General features: G+C 52.0%; 2 protein-coding genes across 3 annotated transcripts in view; one reads left to right on the top strand and one right to left on the bottom strand.

The window, feature by feature from the left end:
- Positions 1 to 352: 352 nt before the first annotated feature.
- Positions 353 to 11,266, top strand: PRPF40B (pre-mRNA processing factor 40 homolog B). 2 transcript variants are annotated; one of them, XM_044679658.1, is made up of 25 exons: positions 353 to 475; positions 1,364 to 1,507; positions 1,966 to 2,031; positions 2,694 to 2,721; positions 2,957 to 2,982; positions 3,079 to 3,189; positions 3,502 to 3,574; positions 3,737 to 3,761; positions 3,962 to 4,132; positions 4,317 to 4,431; positions 4,512 to 4,576; positions 5,028 to 5,192; positions 5,299 to 5,407; positions 5,750 to 5,900; positions 6,735 to 6,868; positions 7,379 to 7,493; positions 7,642 to 7,733; positions 7,944 to 8,060; positions 8,499 to 8,636; positions 8,820 to 8,906; positions 9,137 to 9,223; positions 9,393 to 9,567; positions 10,101 to 10,162; positions 10,344 to 10,490; positions 10,608 to 11,266. In XM_044679658.1, exons 1-25 carry the CDS (start codon positions 458 to 460, stop codon positions 10,698 to 10,700), a joined length of 2,514 nt encoding a protein of 837 aa, XP_044535593.1. In that variant the 5' UTR covers positions 353 to 457; the 3' UTR covers positions 10,701 to 11,266. The 2 variants fall into 2 exon arrangements, with proteins under 2 accessions (XP_044535593.1, XP_044535592.1); XM_044679657.1 differs by having other exon boundaries at positions 3,502 to 3,622; positions 8,820 to 8,915.
- A 1,550-nt stretch (positions 11,267 to 12,816) lies between these two features.
- FMNL3 (formin like 3) overlaps positions 12,817 to 14,981 on the bottom strand; it is a 75,242-nt gene continuing 73,077 nt past the window's right edge. The window contains exons 23-27 of the mRNA XM_044677818.1: positions 14,709 to 14,810; positions 14,307 to 14,399; positions 13,797 to 13,920; positions 13,535 to 13,651; positions 12,817 to 12,899 (exon numbers count right to left, since the gene is read on the bottom strand). Coding sequence (XP_044533753.1) covers positions 13,560 to 13,651; positions 13,797 to 13,920; positions 14,307 to 14,399; positions 14,709 to 14,810 — 411 coding nt within the window. The 3' untranslated portion in view covers positions 12,817 to 12,899; positions 13,535 to 13,559. The remainder of the gene's footprint in view (positions 12,900 to 13,534; positions 13,652 to 13,796; positions 13,921 to 14,306; positions 14,400 to 14,708; positions 14,811 to 14,981) is intronic.

Here is a 14,981-nt window from a genome sequence, read left to right as displayed (position 1 = left end):
ATCATCATCATCACTTCAGGGGCTACTCTGCCGATCCAGTTCTGTTCTAGAACCACATCAACCCCTAACTTCACTTCTTTCCCATATATACAGGCCTGTAGGTGGAGTTGGGAGGTTCCCTCAGTTTATTAGCATTCCCCCTGTGGCTTTTGATGTGGAAACTGCTGATTTGAAAGCGGTTTTAGAATAGCATTTTCAACATGAGTATGGGAGAAATGAGACTAGTTTGGAGGAAAGTACTATTTTTAGGTTGGGGAGGGAAGGATGTTTGACTTGGAGTCCATCCTTCCCAAATCATTATGCTCCTCCATCTTCACCCCCTCTTTACCTTATTGCTAAACCCAGTCTCTGTACCTATCCTAGGTCCTGTGACCATTTTTTTCTCCCTCAACAGTCGGTTCCCGATTCTGGCCCCAGGCCCTTGGCTACACCTGCCCCTTTCCCACCGGGGCCCCCCATGATGCCACCACCCTTCGTAAGTTTAATGTCTTTCCCTGTGGATGGCCCTTCCTGTCTTCAGCCCCCAACTGTGTTCCTTTGGCCATTGCTGCCTCCTGGGCATGGTCTTCAGTTGGCATAGTTCTGCCCCTTGGCCCAAGGATAAGAAGGGGGGTGGGTGGCAGTCCTAGTGTGTTCTTAAGAGATGGAACTGGTGACAAGCACTATGTCTAAAATGTCATTTTTTCCCCCTATTCCAAGGGATGCATTGGGGATAGGGGGAAAGGAAAGTTGAGGAAGAGGTCCTCATTCTAAATATATATTGGATAAAGGGACATAGTTTGGGTGTAAGGGTAACCAGATCCAAGGGCATTCAGGAGAAAGAAGGGAGCTTAGCTTTCTATTCTTTTCTCTCATTCATTACATTTTGGCATAACAGCTGAAGTTGTCACCGAATCAGACTGAGGGGATGGGAGGTAGGCAGACGATTAGGGGAAGCTGGTTATCAGTTCTTACTTTTCTCCATTTCTCAGGGGTTCTGTTTGGGGAAGAGGATCTTAGAAGGTAGACCACCCCTATGGCTTAGTTTTCCCCATTCAGATTTACTTCATTTCCCCATGCTGACTAAGAGACTACAATGTTTATTTTATTAGGATTTTGAAATTCCAGACCTGGCCCCAGAATGATTAGCCTTTTACTCCAGCAAGATTTTATGTTAATCTCATGGTTCCCCTTTCTGGGTCACAGCCATTGTCAGTGGTGACCTTTCAGACCAGGAAGAGGGAAGGTGCTATCATTCACAACTATTCTGAATTTGGGGTTGGCATCCAGACTACTATCTGTCTTACCTGACTCTGGAGATGGGAGCAAATGGTCATCTAGGCTAATACCTCCTCTGCTCAGTGCCCCTTCCCCTCATTTCCAGATGCCCCCTCCAGGGATCCCTCCACCCTTCCCCCCAATGGGGCTGCCTCCCATGAACCAGAGACCACCTGCCATCCCTCCCATCCCCCCTGGCATGATGCCCCCGATGCTCCCACCAATGGGGGGGCCACCACCAATTACACAGGTAATACTCCTCTCTTTTCATTCTAGGGAGGCTACAGAGAGGTGTTCTTATACCCATCAGTTTACCTGAAGGTGGGGATGTGAATGGGGGAAAGTTATGAATCTAAAGAAAATCAGACAGTCTATTGGAAGTTGAATAGACTCAGGCTCTTGGAACTTTGTAGGTTGGGGGAGGGGTGGCTTTTTCTAGGAATAACTCTTAGGGTATGCACAGTAGGCACTGGTTTTCTTTAGGGAACACTGGAAGACAAAAAGCATCTTGGGAATTGGGAGGGAGTGGGGCACACCTGTGCAGTTCTAGTGCTGAGTGAGAGGAGAACTACCAGCTTGGGCTAAAAGCCCAAGGACCAAGACTTCCTATGCCAAATGTTCTAAGTTCCCAGTCCCACTGCTTCATTTGGGACCCAGTCCGTGTCCACCCTGATATCTGTGGCTGGTTCTTGCCTTGTTTGTGCTTAGATACCAGGGATGGTACCACCCATGATGCCAGGGATGCTGATGCCCGCGGTGCCTGTCACTGCAGCGGTAAGCGTTGGGGGACCCCCTAGGCATCTGAACTTTGTCCTGCAGCCTTGTGGGTCTGACCCAAAGCAAGGGGTAATTCCCCTCACCATCTCTCTGTTCTTCACCTCTTACCTTTTCTGTCTATAATCTATTCCAAATTCATCATCACTCCCTCAGTCATCTCATGTATCCTTCCTAGCTGCAAACTGACTTCCATCAATTCCCCATCACACCCTGAAGTCACAGATTTTCTTATGCTCTCCTACTTCACCAAAATGTGCATACATACTTAATACTTTGCTTTTCACATTCACACTCACTTGGGTACATCTTAATGCCACTGAAGGAGGTGGCATTGTCCGACCGCAGTCTACTCATTCTTTTGGTGCCTCTCAGTATGGTATTGGGAAGTCAAGCTACTAGGGCTGGACATAGGGTAAATGAGACATGGGACTTGATCAAAGCACTTCTGTCCAAGGAAAGAGAAGAAAGAAGCAGCTGTGGGATTTGCCCCTGGTATCCCAAGGTTCCAGCTATGGAAGGGTGGGGGGAACCAGTTAAGAAGCACACTTAAGAGCCAAGACACCTGGGTCCTGGCCTGGCCCGCTTCCCCTTCCCCCAGGACCTAGGGTCCTGGGGACCACTGGGCTTGGCCCCGACCCTTCCCCCTCTTTCTTCGGCAGACGGCCCCAGGTGTGGACACCGCCAGCTGTGAGTCTTCTGGGGGCTTGGCCCCCCCAGGCTCGGAGGTTGGGGGCACAGGGGAGGGGGACGGTGGTCTGGAACCTGCCGTGGATCATGCCTGTTGGGGTGTCAGGGAACTTGGGGTGTTGATTGGGCCAGGGTGGCATTGGTAGGGGTGGGATGATGGGAAACCAGGTATCTGGGGGGTTTTGGGCCAGGATTGGAGCTTGGCCTTAGATATTTCTTTTAACTTCTTTTCCAGCTGTTGTGGCTGGAGCAGACCCTACGGTGAGTGCACCAGGAAGGATTGAAGGAGAGAAGTCTAAAAATGGGGAATAGTGGGCTTTGGGAATAGAGCCTGAAAAAAAATTTTCTGCTTCCCAGAGGGTTTTGTGGAGTGAACACGTGGCTCCTGATGGGCGAATCTACTACTACAATGCTGATGATAAGCAGTCCGTGTGGGAGAAGCCCAGCATACTCAAGTCCAAAGCTGAGGTGAAGGATCCTTGACTCCTTGGCTACCACCACAGCCCTGCCCCCTGTGTATCTCTGATCTTCATGCTTGTCTCAGCTTCTGTGTTTTAATCACCTTTGCCCATTAGTACGTGTGGATATCCTTAGCTCTCTGAATACACACACACCTCCTTTACCGTGAACGTGCATATTATGAATCCAAGTCTTCAGTGTGACCATGAGGGAGGAAGTCTGCTCTCTGAACTTGGCCCTTTTCTGATAGTCACTCCATGTCCCCACTGATGGCAAGTGCCACCCTAGTACTCTGGGGTAATTCCTACTGTACTCTCACAGTTGCTGTTGGCCCAGTGCCCCTGGAAAGAGTACAAGGCAGACACTGGCAAACCCTACTACTACAACAACCAGAGTAAGGAGTCCCGGTGGACCCGTCCTAAGGACCTGGAGGAACTGGAGGGTGAGGGGTCTGAGGGGCAGGGTGGGGGCTGGGTTGGGGGCTCTGGTGTAGGGGGCACCAGGAGCCCCTGCCCTCTCTGTGCTCTGACTCACAAACTCTCTTCCCTAATTGCAGCTTTGGTCAAACAGGAGGCTGCAGGGTGAGTGAGGCCACCTATCCTGAGGGCTTAGTGGGCTTGGTGGGAGCCTTGGGTATGAATGAGCCCCCCACCTCTGTGTGTGTGAAGGGAGCTCCCTACGTTACTTCAGGACAGTCCATTTCCAGCCCTTGGTCTTGCCCAGCCCTTGACCTCATGATTGTCTCCTACTCCTGCTCTACTCTCTGCTGGGGTCATTGCAGGAAGCAGCAGCCACAAACACAGCCTGAGCCACCTCCTGCTACTCCTGGACCAGCTCCAGTCCCTGCAGGCCTCATAGAACCTGAGCCAGGTGGGCATGAAGACTCTGAGCTGTCAGAACCTGCCCAGCCTCTGGATCAGGGGCTACTACATCAGGAGGAGAGCACTAGCAGGTAAAGGCCACAACACCTAAGTGTCTTGAGTTCCCCGAGTTGTGTCTGCAGCCCTTTGCCTTCTTCTGTGTGTCCAGCATCCTCAGCCTTGGTACCTCTGCCAGGGACCTAGATGAGTACCTGGATGCCAGGGGTCCCCAGGGGATGATGAGGGCACTTTGGCTGAATTTTATGCAACTCCTAGTGCTGGTAGGCGGCCAGAGGAGGAAGAGCCAAAGCTGGAGCCAGAGAGGTCAAGCTTCAGCTGGAGCAATCGAGAAAAGGCAAAGCAGGCATTCAAGGAATTGCTAAGGGACAAGGTACTAAGACTGTGGAGGGTAAGGGTTGGGCCAGATCGTGGAAGCCTGCAACTCTTAATCAACTGCCTGCTTAATTCCAGGCTGTCCCCTCCAATGCTTCATGGGAACAAGCCATGAAGATGGTGGTCACTGACCCCCGCTACAGGTAGAGCTGGGTAGAGGGAACCATGGGAACAGCAGGGCTAGGGAAACTTGGACTGATCCTAGATTCTTTTAGGGATGTGGGATGGGAGGGAGGGAAGTAGAAAGGATGAGATACCCAAGTGATGACAGTGATAAAGAAGTGTTCAGAGATGGGAGGTAGGGTTATAGGGGGCCCTGAGAGAGATTAGACCTGGCAAAGGCTCATCAGTGATATAGATAGACACTGCTGAAATGAATGGGCATGGAATTAGGACTGGATTAAAGTAAAGAAACTTTTCTCATCCCTGCACTCGGGGTCCCAGCCCTTTCCATGCCCCCTTCCTCCTCACGGCCATTGCTGTGCTCACACATATTCCTGGTTGATTTATTGGGCTGAGTCCCAGTGTATTCTGAGCTGGAGTGGCAGTGGTTAGGGCAGACTCACCCTGACCCAAGGGTCTTCTCCATCCCAGTGCTCTGCCAAAACTAAGTGAGAAAAAGCAGGCATTCAATGCCTACAAAGCACAGCGGGAGAAAGAAGAGAAGGAGGAGGCCCGCTTGAGGGCCAAAGAGGCCAAGCAGACCCTCCAGCACTTTCTGGAACAGCATGACCGCATGAGCTCTACCACGAGATACCGGTGAGGGTGCAGGGATCTGAGGGCACGAACTGTGTCTAGAACACACTGTGGCCAGAGGACAGCACCCTCTGCCATCTTCCTTCATAATCTACTTGTGTAACCCTAGGCGAGCCGAACAAACGTTTGGGGAACTAGAAGTTTGGGCTGTAGTACCCGAGCGGGACCGTAAAGAAATTTATGATGATGTCCTCTTCTTCCTCGCCAAGAAGGAGAAGGTAACATTCATCTGCCGAGGTCCTTCCTACATCCTTTCTAGTTACCCTGGTCCTTCTTCAGTCCCTTTGTTTCTCATTCATTTCCCAAGGTCTTAGCTCAGAAATAGTGGCTGCTCATTTGGCCTCCAGCTCATGGTTTTCTCACAGTAATCCATCAAATTCTTTGTTGTTTCTCTCCTTTCTGATCCTAAGAAGGGCCTGCTAACCATCTTAGAAAAATAAATTGTTCTCTATCCCTCTATCTTCTGGCCCCCAACCCATAAATAGAGCCTTGACTTCCCATCTCTCCATCTAAGATTTCTCGCTCTACATTTCCTATTCCCTCCTCTTTCACCATCTCAGGAGCAGGCGAAACAACTTCGTCGCCGCAATATCCAGGCACTAAAGAGCATCCTGGATGGAATGAGCAGCGTCAGTTTCCAAACTACCTGGTCCCAAGCTCAACAGCACCTCATGGACAACCCCAGCTTTGCCCAGGACCACCAGCTGCAGAGTGAGCCCAGGGCCTCGACACCCCTCCATACCCTTTCCCTTCCCCAAGGACCTCCTGGGACCCCCTGGAACCCACATGACCCTCTTTCCCTCGAACCTCTTAGATTTATCTTGGACTTCTCAGGTGTTCCTAAGAGCTTGAACTTCCTGGGACTCCCAGCACCCTCCACATCCCTAGTGCCCTCAGATCCTCTGAGATTCCCCTGTACTTGCCTGGACTCTAGGGCTCCCAGACTCTTTTCAAGATACCCTGAGACATCCCTCTCCTTTCCACTGAGATTCACAATGGCCTTGGAGGCACTGTGGCCTAGTAGGAAGAGCCTTAGGCTGGGACATTCAAGAAGACTTGAATGATGATGGCTTTTGTAGCTCAGATGAATTTAATCTTAACTTGGCATAACAATATGGACCCTATTGGCCACATCTAGTACAAACTGCTGTTGGCAAATCTGATGATTTGAGAAGTACCACCTTCTGGAGAGGCAAAGCCTTATTAAAACCAATTCCATAAAAGTCCTACCTACTAATTGATGTGAAGCCCCTTCAGGCATTGCTATTACTTTTTCGCTCTAGCCCCTCTTATAGTCAAATCCCCTGGACGTTTTCCCCCCCATGTATTAAGAGTTCCTTCCCAAATCCTCCATCCCAAAGGCCTTTCCCACCAGACTCTTCCCTATTGTCACTGCCATTTACTGGGGTTTCACTCCCCCCTCCTCTCCCTGGGTGCCCTGGGGAAACAGTGGGGAAAGCATTCTTTAGTGCTGGGGGTGTTGGGTTCTAAGAGGGGGCCCTCTACCTCCCTGCAATGTCTGCTGAGCCTGCTCCCTGCGGGCAGACATGGACAAGGAGGATGCGCTGATCTGCTTTGAGGAGCACATCCGAGCACTGGAACGAGAGGAAGAGGAAGAGCGAGAGCGGGCCCGACTGCGGGAGCGGCGCCAGCATCGCAAGAACCGAGAAGCCTTCCAGGTAGCACTTTTGGCCTCACCATGGGCATGGACCCTAGATCTGGCCCCTGGGAACCCTCAAGCCAGCGCTTTGCTTCCTGCTCAGCTCCCTCTTCTGCTCTTTGGGTCCCACTGTATACCCCCTAATCTTGCTCTTGCTGTCTTGGGGGGCTGGGTCCATGTACTACCAGAATACCAGCAGAGAGTACCACATTAGCATGGGCTTGGGTATGAGGGAGTGGGGAGTCTTTGATGGACTGTTCTTGATCCCTGGGGTGGCAAGGTGGGGGTGTGTGAGGTTCAGACAGGTTTCTGTCTTTGTTCCTTTTTCTTTCTGTTTCCTTATGTTTTGGAGTTCCATTCTTCTAATTCTTTCTACCTCTGCATTATTTCACCATCTAGGTACCCTTCCTTTCTCTACCCATTTTTCCATCTTCTCCTCCCTTGTCTCTGTCTCTTATCTCCATTTCTCTCCCAATCTCCTCATCTCTTTCTCTGTCCCTGTCCCCATAACTGGCCTTTCCCCGCTCAGACCTTCCTGGACGAGCTGCACGAGACAGGGCAGCTGCACTCCATGTCTACCTGGATGGAGCTGTACCCAGCGGTCAGCACCGATGCCCGCTTTGCCAACATGCTGGGCCAGCCGGGTAAGGCAGCCGGGCTTTCCCTCCCCGGCTCCCTGCCCCTGACCGGTTCTCTGCATCACCTCTCCCTTGCCCTGCCCGTGACTTCATTCCCTAGACCTCAGGAAGGTGCCACCAGCCAGGTCCCCCCTCCTCCCTGCCTCTTCTGCAGGCTCCACCCCTCTGGATCTCTTCAAGTTTTATGTAGAAGATCTGAAGGCCAGATTCCATGATGAGAAGAAGATCATTAAGGACATCCTTAAGGTAAGAGGGGCCTGGGAATGTGTTAAGTACAACCAACTCAGGTCTAACCTGTGAAGTAAACCGTAAAGAATTGGTTGTTGTTGGCAGAGGGGACAGAGGATTAAAGATCTTAATTGGGGAATTTCAGGAATTGGGCAAGGGCAGTATTGTGCAGGACAGGGGACTTCTCAGCAGCCTTTGGTCAGCCTCCTCTATCTGCTTCCTCTCTAGGACCGGGGTTTCAGTGTGGAAGTGAACACAGCCTTTGAGGACTTTGCACATGTCATCAGCTTTGACAAGAGGGCTGCTGCACTGGATGCGGGCAATATCAAGCTGACCTTCAACAGCGTGAGGGGGCAGGGTTGGGGCAGGGGCAGAATGGGGCCAGGAGAGGACAGTTGAAATGAACTAGGATCTGGCATAGACAAGGAAGAGTTGTTCTCTCAGGGCACAATTGTCAGATACTTTCTAGCTCTTCCTTCCTATTGCCCGTTCTTGTATACTCATCCTTGAGGCAGCTGCATTTCAGGGCTAATGGTACCCAGTAGCTTGAGCGAGTGGGAGGAGCCCAGATTCCCAGAGGTGAGCCCAGGTCCCTTAGGTTTCCCCTCCTGAATTGTGATACATGGGAAAGGAAACCCTGCCTTATAGTGGCCGCCCTTTTCCCCACCCCCAGCTTGCTGCCCTTCTTTTTTCTCTACCCAGCAAATGCGTCCACCTGCCACTCCAGGCTTCCCTGAGCTGGGAAGTCTTAAGTGACCCTCCTTGGTATCTTTCATCATTCAGCTCCTGGAGAAGGCAGAGGCGCGAGAACGGGAGAGGGAGAAGGAAGAAGCCCGGAGGCTTCGACGTAGGGAAGCCGCCTTTCGGAGCATGCTGAGGCAAGCCGCCCCTGCCCTAGAGCCTGGCACTGGCTGGGAAGAGGTGAGAACATCAGACTTCCCATGAGGCTGCACTGCGTGGTTTCCTTCTTGTTCGATGTGGTCCCCAGAACCCCCTTACCCCAGGGCCTAGGTTTGCCCCTGGTCTGTGCCTCCAGCCAGCTTTGCTTGATCCTGACCTGTGCTTTCCTTCACACGCTCATCAGCTGTTGTTTCTTCCAACAAGGTCCGAGAGCGCTTCGTGTGCGACTCTGCCTTTGAACAGATCACACTGGAATCTGAGCGGATACGTCTCTTCCGAGAGTTCTTACAGGTGCGGGAGGTGGAAAGTGTTGCCTCTGTTTTCTTTCCCGGTTCTTTGGCTCTGCCCCCACCCTGACTCTGCAGACTATCCTGAGAAACTTCTCCTCAAAATCTTTCTGGGAGCTAAGGGAACAAAAAGATGGGTGGGCAGGTGCTGTGTGCAGATGAGGCCAAAAGGTCATTGTGAGGCAAAGGAGAGGTGTTTCTGGAGCTTCTCCTTTCTTCCTCCTTCCCCATCAGAGCGAGTGCCAGCACTTTCACATCAAAGGCAGAAAACATGGCAAAAAGGGCAAGAAACATCATCGAAAGCGATCCCATTCTCCCTCGGTGAGTTATTCGCAAACCTGTATAGGATGAGGCAGAGACCCTGTGGGTGGGATAGGGTTCTTTAAATAGCAGGACAGATTCTTTCTCCACAACCCTTGTGTCCTGCCTCAGGCTTTAGGGAGAATTCCTTTGGTTCTGAGGGCCTTTTCCCTCCCTCATTTCTCTCCAGGGCTCTGAATCTGAGGATGATGAGCAGCCACCTCTTCTTCGGCCTTCCAAACGCAGAAAATGGAATCCCTCCGAGTCAGGCTCAGAGCCCTCATCTTCACTCGATTCAGCTGAGAGTGGGGGTGGCCCCTTTGGGAGCCGGGGCTCTCCTTCCAGCCACCCTGCTCTTGGATCAGGCAAAGTCACTTAATAGAGCCTACTGTGGGGGAATAGAGACCCTAGAAATAGCTGTATAAAATAAAAGGGGGAATCAAAAAGGTGTTTGTCAGTGGAAGAGAAAGCTGGAGAAGGGAATCGATGACAGGTTCCTTTCTGTGGGATTCATTCAGGGGGAAAGGCCCAGGGTTTTAGCTCCCTGGAAGGCAGAGCACTTGGTAAACCTTAAGACACTACACAAATACGAGTTTGTTATTACTGAGTGTTGAAAAGGGTGGATGGGCCAAAACTGCCCAGGAAAATGTGAAGTGAGAATGCAGAAGGAACTTTACTATTTAAGTCTAGGTGAAACAAATAGAGAAATGGGAGTCAGAGAGGCTAAAGGCTCCAGATCTCACTTAGAAACATTTTAGAATTGGAGAGATCCATCTCTTTGGAATGGCCGTGGGGACATTCTTCTTGGCGGCAAGGGAAAAGGCTGAGATGGCCTGGAGCTAGACCTGTCCTCCCTAAGAGAGGTCAGGGATACTGAGGCGCCCTCTTCCAAATCTAGATCATGGCTTCCGGAAGTCTAAGAAGCCGAAGAAGAAAGGCAAGAAGAAGAGGCACAAGTCGGTAAATGGGGAAGGGGTGCTGCAGGCTCAGGGGCAGTGGTTCTCAGTTCCTTTGACTGGAAAGGAAGAATTCCTTTGTGCCTCTGGCTCCTCCCCCTTGAACCAGACTACCATTCCCATCTCTGTGGGCCTCCTTGCCATCCTTGCTAGGAGCTAAGCAGTTATGTGGTATGGTTTTGCAGAACAGTCCTGAGAGTGAAATAGAACGAGAGAAAGAGAAAGGAGGCAAGGAAGTGGAAGAGAAAGAACGAGAACGGGACAAGGAGAGGGAGGCCCGGAGGCCAGAGCCCCGGAATCGGTCCCCTGGCCTCGGACTTAAGAAAGAGAAGGTGAGGGGGAGGGATCCCTTGTCAGGGCTTGTAGCACACAGTGCTTTCTCTGCTTAGGCTCAGCTCATGCCCTAACAGCTCAGGGTCACTGGTCAGTCAGTGCCTTTGCCCTTACAGACAGGCTGGGACACATCAGAGAGTGAGCTGAGTGAAGGGGAACTGGAACGGCGCCGCCGGACACTTCTGCAGCAGCTGGACGATCAGCAATGACCCCGATACTCTCCCCTTGTGGGACTGTGTGAGGCCTGTGTTCCTAGCATCACCCTTGTTAGCCAAGCTCCCTAACCCAGGACTCCTTCCTTAGTCTGGTCAATGTCCATTGCCCCAAAGCACCCTGTTCCTGTTTGGCAAAACCCCTCCAAATGCCATCATCACATCAGCACTACAAGGTTGCCCCAGCTGCTCTTCAGAGGCCTCCCTTATCTTGGGCATCCAGTATAATCCCCAGCATCCCGATCCCTACTCCCTTGTCCAGGCCCAATGGGGTTAGGCAGCGCCGATGCGAGAGTGAGGAGGTATGGCAGGGAGAGTCGTGCCACTACTACTTGTCATTACCTCTTGTCCTTAGGAAGGGTCACAGTGTGAGAGAAGTGCATTCTGCCAATGGGCACTGAGCCAGTTGGGATATGGGGGGGAGGAGGGAGGCATTCTAGGCCATTCAAAGTAGCTCTCTGCCCTTGCCCCTCCTACCCTGGCCCAATGGCGCTACCTCTTCCTCTCTCCAACCTGGGAACTCAGTGTTTTTTTTTAATTATTAATAATGATAATATTTATAACATGGCTTCAGACTCCTGTCTTTAAATGGTTGAGGCGCGGTGGCAGGGGAGAGGAAGAGAGGGTTTCCGTGGCAAATGTTTAGAATGGAGCCCACAGACTCACTGGATGCCATATCCTCTACAGCCAGCAGGGGGTAGTAATACATCATGGACCAACCTACCATGTGCTTGCAAACCCTCTGACCACTCATTCCAAGAAGCTCTGGGGAGTCAGCCATCCACAGCCTTCAGGCCTTACTGCTTACCAGCTCATACCTGTCCCCACTTATTTTGTGTTAAGCAACTGAGAAAGTTTATGCACCAAGGAATCTGGATGTGCCGTCCCTAACCCCACATCCCCTAGGCCCACTGTGACCCTGAGGGAAAGAATCCAGACACACAGTGATGCTCTAAGCTTTTTTTGCGTTTAGGGAGCATGTAGATAGATAAAATAAGAAGTATATACAAGCAGACACACAAGACAAGGAGGGATTCCATATACAAACAGGAGGGACAACCTACATTCCCTTCCAGGGGATAGAAAAATGGAGAAGGACAAGTAGGAAATCTTTGGCTCAAGTAGAAAGCCCTGCCCCAGTAAAGCAGTGGGGGGCTCTTGTGGTGTTTTTGTTTTTGTTTTTTCCACTTACAGAGGCAGTACAGCAAGTCCTTTGTCTGCCATTTACTAGCTGTATGACCTTGACAAGTCATTTACCTTCCCAAGGCCTCTAGGGCAGCTCTCAAGACTATTGAGTTACAGAGTGAGTGTTGATCTGAATTAGCAGTGTCTAGTCCATGCCAGTGCCTGGCCTGCTGGTTTTTTACTTTCAACCAGTCAGGCAATCCCAGTTATTTCTTCCTTTCCCAGCTCTGTTTGACCTTGGTCTCCACTCAGAGGCCAGGCAGTGACTTGATGTGGACAAGTAGGAAAGCCTCTGTCAATACTGAAGAGCCCAGAAGTTGGCCTGACAACATACCCTGCTTATTAGCAGGGTAGGGTCCCAGGCACTGGTCACAAGAATGTCATCCTCAGTCCCTTGTACTCTGGCAGCCATGGAAACCCAAGGATCTAAAAGAAAGTAACTTGAGGACTTTTCTCCCCATGGGCTCAGGCCCTGGGCTTTGTGTCTCCCTCCACCTGGGATCTAGCCACTACTCTTGTTCCTTCTTTCTTATGCCCTTGGGTTGAGGCCTAGGGCCAGGCCTAAGCTCTCAAGAAGTGCTAAAGCCAACATCTCCACCCTGGTCCTGCTAGGGGCTGTGCCCACTCCTAACAAGGGGCTGAGCTGCCTTGAAGGGATTAAGAATGCCCTAGCAGGGAAGGTGGTTAGAGGCCTTAAGAGCAAAGTGCAGTAAAAGATAATGCATCCTGGGCAGGGACTTGGCCTGGAGAATCTGGTTCCCAGCTGTCACCCCTTCTGGACCAGAAGCCAATGGAAAGCCAGTCTTAAGGCCCGGGATGGGAACAGGAAGAGGAGATAAACGTGGCAGCCCCAGCTTGGGGGTCACTGCCAGTTCCAAGGTTCCAGATCAAACCCCTTCAACTTGTAGAGACGAGCTTGAGGGCCTGAAGTGCTTCCTTTTCCGTGATTGGTGCCTCAGTGGGGGCCTGGGGCTCGGGCCAGGGCACAGCTCCAGGCCCAGTGGTGCAGGCCTAAGGACGAAGAGAAGAATCTTACTAAGGCGACCTAGGCAAAGGAGCATCATCTTCAAAAACATGCATGTAGTTCCCACTCCCTGACAGATCAAGTTGGCCAAACTGGGCCAGAGTTGGTTTAGATGGAAGAAGTGGCATTAAGAGAACCATAGACCGACTGCTAATGGATGTTTATGGCTAAAGGACAGTGAACTAGGGAAAACGGTTCTTGCTGCTGGACAGAAACAAAAGACAGTGAGGCACAGAATAAAAAGATGCCAAGGAGCTTGACAGGAAGTGCTCTCCCAGTTAGGATCTAGCCCATCCTGTTAAACCATGGGTCTCTAGCTCCCCTGTGCCCCCAACATCTGCCTCAATGCCAAAAGAAACTTCCTGGAGCCATCTCCTCTGACAGCTCCAAAGCCCCAGCCCTTGAACTCAGGCTCTTTTTCATCCAGATTTTAAAAGCACCACAAACAGGACTGGTAGAAGAGGGGCCCAACCCTAAGGAAGCATGCAGGGGGAAAGTGGTGCCCAGGGCAAAGGAGCATGCAAGGGCAGAGAGTGACCTTAACAGCGGAATGGATCTGAGCCATGCAGCAGACACCTCCGGGGACGGTCATGCAGAGGTGGGCAGCTTAGGTGCCCAGTACCTGTCAGGGGCTCCCAGCCTTGGGGCTAACAGTTTGACTCATCATGATGGGCTGCATCACAGAAGAAGCGTGAGCCCCGCTTGGCAGTGCGGGCTGTGAAGGGGACGCTCTTCAGCACTGCAGCCGGTGGGAAAGAGAGACATGGATCAGACCCCAGTGCATGGGGATGGAGGAGATGGGCAGAAGGGGAGCTGGACTTCTCAGCACAGCACACGTAGGCCTGAAGTCTCCGGAGAGCTTGCAGGACAGAAAGGAGCCTCACCTGTGATGATGTCCTCTATGGTGCCATCCTTGCCCTCATAGACAGGCCGGTGCTCCTTGGCCTGACGCCGCCGAAGCTCTGCGATCAATTCTTGCTGCTGCCACTTGTTCCGCTGGGATGGGGTCTGGGAGAAGAGCCGGAAAGAAACACCTCATAGCAACCATCCTGACTTGGCCTGGACCCCTGCCCAAAACTCACTGGGAGAAGTAGCCAGACTCTGTGTGGTGCTGTCCCCAGCAAGGCCCTTTCTCTAGCTCCCTTCAGGCTCTTACGGGCCTCCATGACCTTAGGCAGGTGACTTAAGCCTCTCTGGGCCTCATTTTTCTCACCAAAAGAGAGGCTGAATGAGATGACCTTTAAGGTTGCAATCCCTTTCCCTAGTGAGTTAAGCTTTCATCCTACCCCAAGGGCTGGCTTCACCCACCTTCTAGGTTGTCCTCTCCCCACGCTGCTTCTGACACTTGATCCCTCCTCCCCCTCAAACAACCCCAACTTCTCTGACCCACCCACCTTGGCATCCAGTTTCTTGGCCTCCTGAGCCAGCATCTTCTCCCGCATTACTTCTTCCTGCTTTTTTCGGGCCTCATTTTCCTGCTCTGCTTCCTGGGAACCAACGGGTTTGGGGGGGTAGGGGGTGAGGGGAGCTGAATCGGGGAGGGTTGAGGGGGAGGCTGCCAGGGATGATGGCTGGACCACACTAACCCCCAGGTGGCCACCCACTAAGGGGCATTTCCTGCCCCAAACAATTCCAGGAAGGGCTTGGGTCCCGCCCTGCCCACCAGGCCCCAGCCAAGGGGCCTTTCGCCAGTGTCAACTCCCACCTCCAGCCCCACTGATGAAGGAGGAGTGGGAAAAGCTGTAGGGCCAAAGCCCAACCCCCTGCCCTCACGCCGGGGCCTCCTTCCTCCCTACCTTGTAAGAGCGGATAAACCGAACAAATACTGGGAAGAATACAGAAGGGGGAGTCGTCTTGGGGCTTTCACCAAAGTAACGTACAACTGCATTGTAAGCCTCCTGGAGAGAGGAAGAGGATGAAGCAAGGGTCATTATGGAGGGGGCCACAAGGAGGCCAACTCAGAAACAAGAGGACTGAGATTTCAAAACACGGGAAATAATATGCTCCAACCCAGGATGGGGAATCCCAGTTGGGCGGTGCAATGGAGAGTGCCAGGCCTGGAGTCAGGA

The sequence above is a fragment of the Gracilinanus agilis genome, chromosome 5 (assembly GCF_016433145.1).
Source record: "Gracilinanus agilis isolate LMUSP501 chromosome 5, AgileGrace, whole genome shotgun sequence".
Classification (NCBI taxonomy): domain Eukaryota; kingdom Metazoa; phylum Chordata; class Mammalia; order Didelphimorphia; family Didelphidae; genus Gracilinanus; species Gracilinanus agilis.
Note: the sequence above shows the minus strand (reverse complement) of the source record. Positions and strands in the feature narration are given on the sequence as shown.

Excerpts from the sequence above, each read along its gene's own strand:
- PRPF40B (XM_044679657.1), top strand. Across the intron at positions 2,722-2,956 it reads AGGTGTGGACACCGCCAGCT|CTGTTGTGGCTGGAGCAGAC; the intron begins GTGAGTCTTCTG and ends CTTCTTTTCCAG. Across the intron at positions 8,637-8,819 it reads CTGGCACTGGCTGGGAAGAG|GTCCGAGAGCGCTTCGTGTG; the intron begins GTGAGAACATCA and ends TCTTCCAACAAG.